Source organism: Arachis ipaensis, chromosome B03 (genome assembly GCF_000816755.2).
Source record: "Arachis ipaensis cultivar K30076 chromosome B03, Araip1.1, whole genome shotgun sequence".
NCBI lineage: Eukaryota > Viridiplantae > Streptophyta > Magnoliopsida > Fabales > Fabaceae > Arachis > Arachis ipaensis.
The window spans coordinates 23,557,058-23,560,714 of record NC_029787.2 but is presented as its reverse complement, the minus strand read 5'-3'; the positions used below and the strand labels follow the sequence as shown (position 1 = coordinate 23,560,714).

Genomic DNA, 3,657 nt, shown 5'->3' with positions numbered 1-3,657 from the left:
TCGTTATCAATTATTTTAAAGAGAAAATAACACTAGACCTGCTAAGTCCAAATACATAGACGTACGTACAGGATTAATTAGATGAGTTGATAAATAATTAAGATGGACAGTGAGTAAGTAACTTTTTGTAGAGACAACCGAGATGGGGGTGTACTGCGCAGTGTTGGGGTATTTTTTAGGTAAAAGGAATCTGAAAGATTGGAATGGCAGGTTCTGGTTTATTTTGGGACCAGCAGCTGTCACAGAATGATCATAATTCAAGGCTGTGTGGACACCTGCTGCCGATCTCTACTTACTGCCAAACTCTCTCAACTCTAAATTTCCCTGCCTTGCCCTTCAATAAATTAATTTAACAGCTAGAGTAACAAAACAAATCCTTCTTTTCTTTTGTTACTACAGAACAACCCCTTCAGCCCTTTGTATTTAGTAACTATTTCAACAAATAAAAGATGTTTAAATTTAAACAAAATAGTCGATAAATTAAGACCAGCAGGAGTGGAACTAGGTTGAATTTTTAGAAAAGGGTTAAATATTAATTTTACAATAAAAAAAGAATAAAATAAAATAAAAAAATTAAACAAAATTAAAGATAATACCTAATCTATGGAACTAATTCAACATTTTATTTTTAGATAATATTTTTAAATATCAATAATTAATTATTGACTAAAAATAATAAATTGTATTAATTTTTTAACGTTATTCAAATTAAAAATTGTTTGATAAAATATACCGAAATTTGACAAAATATACCATTTTTTTACGTATTCGTAGTTGTAGTTAACATCCTTGTCAATACGGTACATCAACCATTTACTTGACACTACCTGACTACCACACAATTTTTGTAAATTCCAACTCACTCATATCTGTAGTGATCCCAAATTTACAAAACCCTAACTTATAATTTTTGGATTTTATAATAACCATTTACCATATTTTAAGATTGTAAATTAAAATATTGAAATTAAGATAAAATAGAAAATTTGCCCTTTTTCCTCTAATTTTTAAGTGATAAAGATAAAACATTTTATCTGTTTTTATATTTGTTTTATTGTTTAGACTAATTTATGTCTCATGATATTTTTTATCTTTGTCTTAATACGGATTCTTCATGCGACCTAAATTGACAGAGGTGAGAGAGTGAGTGGGAGTGTGGGAGAGAAAGATCTGAATTATTTGGGTGGGAATCAGCAGCGACTAGTAAGGCATAGAGTTAGAGAGGGAGAGGAGAGATGAAATCCACCAACAAAACTTAAGAGCACAAACCACAAAAACCAAAGGCACAAAAAAAAGGCCAACTTTAAAGAAGCAAAGAACACAGAAGAACATCAATGGGGATGAGGAGCAATAGTAATAAAGGAGGAGAAATTATTCAAGTTGAAGGGGGCCACATTGTGAGGTCCACAGGGAGAAAAGACCGCCACAGCAAGGTCTACACCGCCAAAGGACCACGCGATAGAAGGGTCAGGCTATCCGCCCACACCGCCATCGAATTCTACGACGTTCAGGACCGTCTCGGCTACGACCGCCCCAGCAAAGCCGTCGATTGGCTCATCAAGAAAGCTCAGCCCTCCATCGACAAGCTAGCCGAGCTTCCTCCCTGGCACCCACCCCTCTCAGCCGCCCCGCCGCACCAGGATCAAGAAGAAGAAGAGGAGGAGGTGGAGGAGAATCATCAACATAATAATGATATTATTCATCAGCAATTCCTTCAGATTCAGCAACAGCAGCAACAAAACCTTGAAACTGACCCCATAGCTTTCTTCCCTACAAGCTCAGCTACTCCCTCTATGAATTTCCAAAACTACCCTCACCAGATGATTTCAAGAACCGCCAACAACAACGTTAACCCCATTACGGAAGATCTTGGACTTTCACTCCACCCGTTTCAACAAGCACCTTCGAATCAACATCAAGGTACTCTCTTTGGTGCTGGATCCAGTAACAACGTCGGATTTGAGAGCCAGTATCAGAAGATTGTAGCTTGGAACAACGAAGCTGCTACCATGGATATCAACAGGGTAGGGTTCATGGTGAACCCGCAGCAGAATCATCATCATCCATTTCTAGGCCAAAGTGTGAGTGGGTCCCTTCAGTCAAGTTTTCCACCACCATCACTTAGATCTTGGGGTGAAATTCAGATGAACCCAAACTCCTCGGAACAACAACACAGCAGGCCACAACAACTGATTCACCATGCTTCCATATTTGGAAGCAGATTTGTTTCTGATGGATTAGCAGCAGGGTTTTGCATTCCAGCTAGAATTCAAGGCGACCAAGAGAACCATCATGGAGTTGCTTCTAACACCACTCCATCTTCTGCTTCTCCTCATTCTCACCACTGACCCATGGTTTTGAATTGCCGTACAAATATAATTGCAGGTAAGAAAGTGTATACTTAACCGTCGCAATTGTTGTTGCATTGTAACAGCAGCAACAACTGCGTTTTTTTTACTCTCACAATATCTCTCAGTTACTTGCTTAAGCAGACGGAATTCACTCAACCAAAACCCAAGTTGGTTACAATTGCGGCCTTTTCTACAATTCAGCAGTTTTCACAAGTCTCAGGTACTGCAGTTAATAGTTTTTATGTTTTGCGCTTAAAAACACCAAAAACATTTTGGCAATGTATTTAATTTCTCTTCTATGTGTCGGCTTCTTGATCAAGTAACAGTGTAACGCTGTCAATGAGGATTCATGACTATAACATATATGTGTATGTCTTTATCTCTTCTTGTAATATGTTTTTATTTGTTTAGAGTGTAATATATAGTTAGGGTTAGCAATATTGTTCATTTGCATTTTACATGTTAATTAGGTTTTTCTGATTGAAATTAATTTCATTTTATGTTGCTAATGTGCTGCTTTTATTTCTATACGAAATTGCATGTTTCAACAAAAACAATAATCAAACTATGTGAAATGTAATTTATTTAGTAGAAACAAGTTGACTAGTTGAGTAGCAAGAAGGGACCATTTCTCAGCCACCACAGAGTTGGGGATATGTGTAATGTGTTCTTTTTACAGTATCTTGTTATTTTCAATACAAAGATATAAAGTGTTTGCCTTTTTTTTTAATGTGTTGCCTAATTGCTGAAAGTATAACCGCTCAGTATTTTTAACGTAATTTAATTGCTGTACTTTCAAATATGCATTAAGAACGTCTGATTTTCATTGCTTAACAGCTTTACATGTTTCTATATTATACCGTGTAAGATGACTAGTGTACTTTCTTTCAAAAAGAAAACCTATTTAAATAATAGTTTTGTTGACATTTATTTTCTTGGTTGTACATAATATTCAGATATTAAGAAAATATTGTTAACAGAAGTCTTTATTTGTTTTTTTGTTTTAACAATTTGGGATCATCGTCAAGAACAAACATTATTTTTTGAAAATCAAGAACGCTCAGCTGAAATAGTTACTTTTTTTGCAAAATAACGTAACTTATGACCCTCAGGGATACTCATTTTACAGATTCCATAATGTCATTATTTTATTTAAAGTTAATTCATGAGGTTAAGCAAATATTGATATATATATTCTAGCCGAAGTTTGTTTTGCCGGTCAAATTTAGAGTTTGATTATGTATTTATTTTTTGAAATTCTGTTTATATATTTATTTCTTTAGATTTTTTGTTTAAATTTTTTATC

At 34.9% G+C, this 3,657-nt stretch overlaps 1 protein-coding gene across 1 annotated transcript; it reads left to right on the top strand.

Moving 5' to 3' along the window:
* On the top strand, nt 1,092-3,073 carry LOC107630007 (transcription factor TCP3). Its single transcript, XM_016332999.2, has 2 exons — nt 1,092-2,385; nt 2,493-3,073. The coding sequence occupies exon 1, from the start codon at nt 1,335-1,337 to the stop codon at nt 2,346-2,348; it is 1,014 nt and encodes a 337-aa protein (XP_016188485.1). The 5' UTR covers nt 1,092-1,334; the 3' UTR covers nt 2,349-2,385; nt 2,493-3,073.

What these genes read in the sequence shown, in the direction of transcription:
- LOC107630007 (XM_016332999.2), top strand. Translation starts at nt 1,335, where the DNA reads ATGGGGATGAGGAGCAATAGTAATAAAGGAGGAGAAATTATTCAAGTT.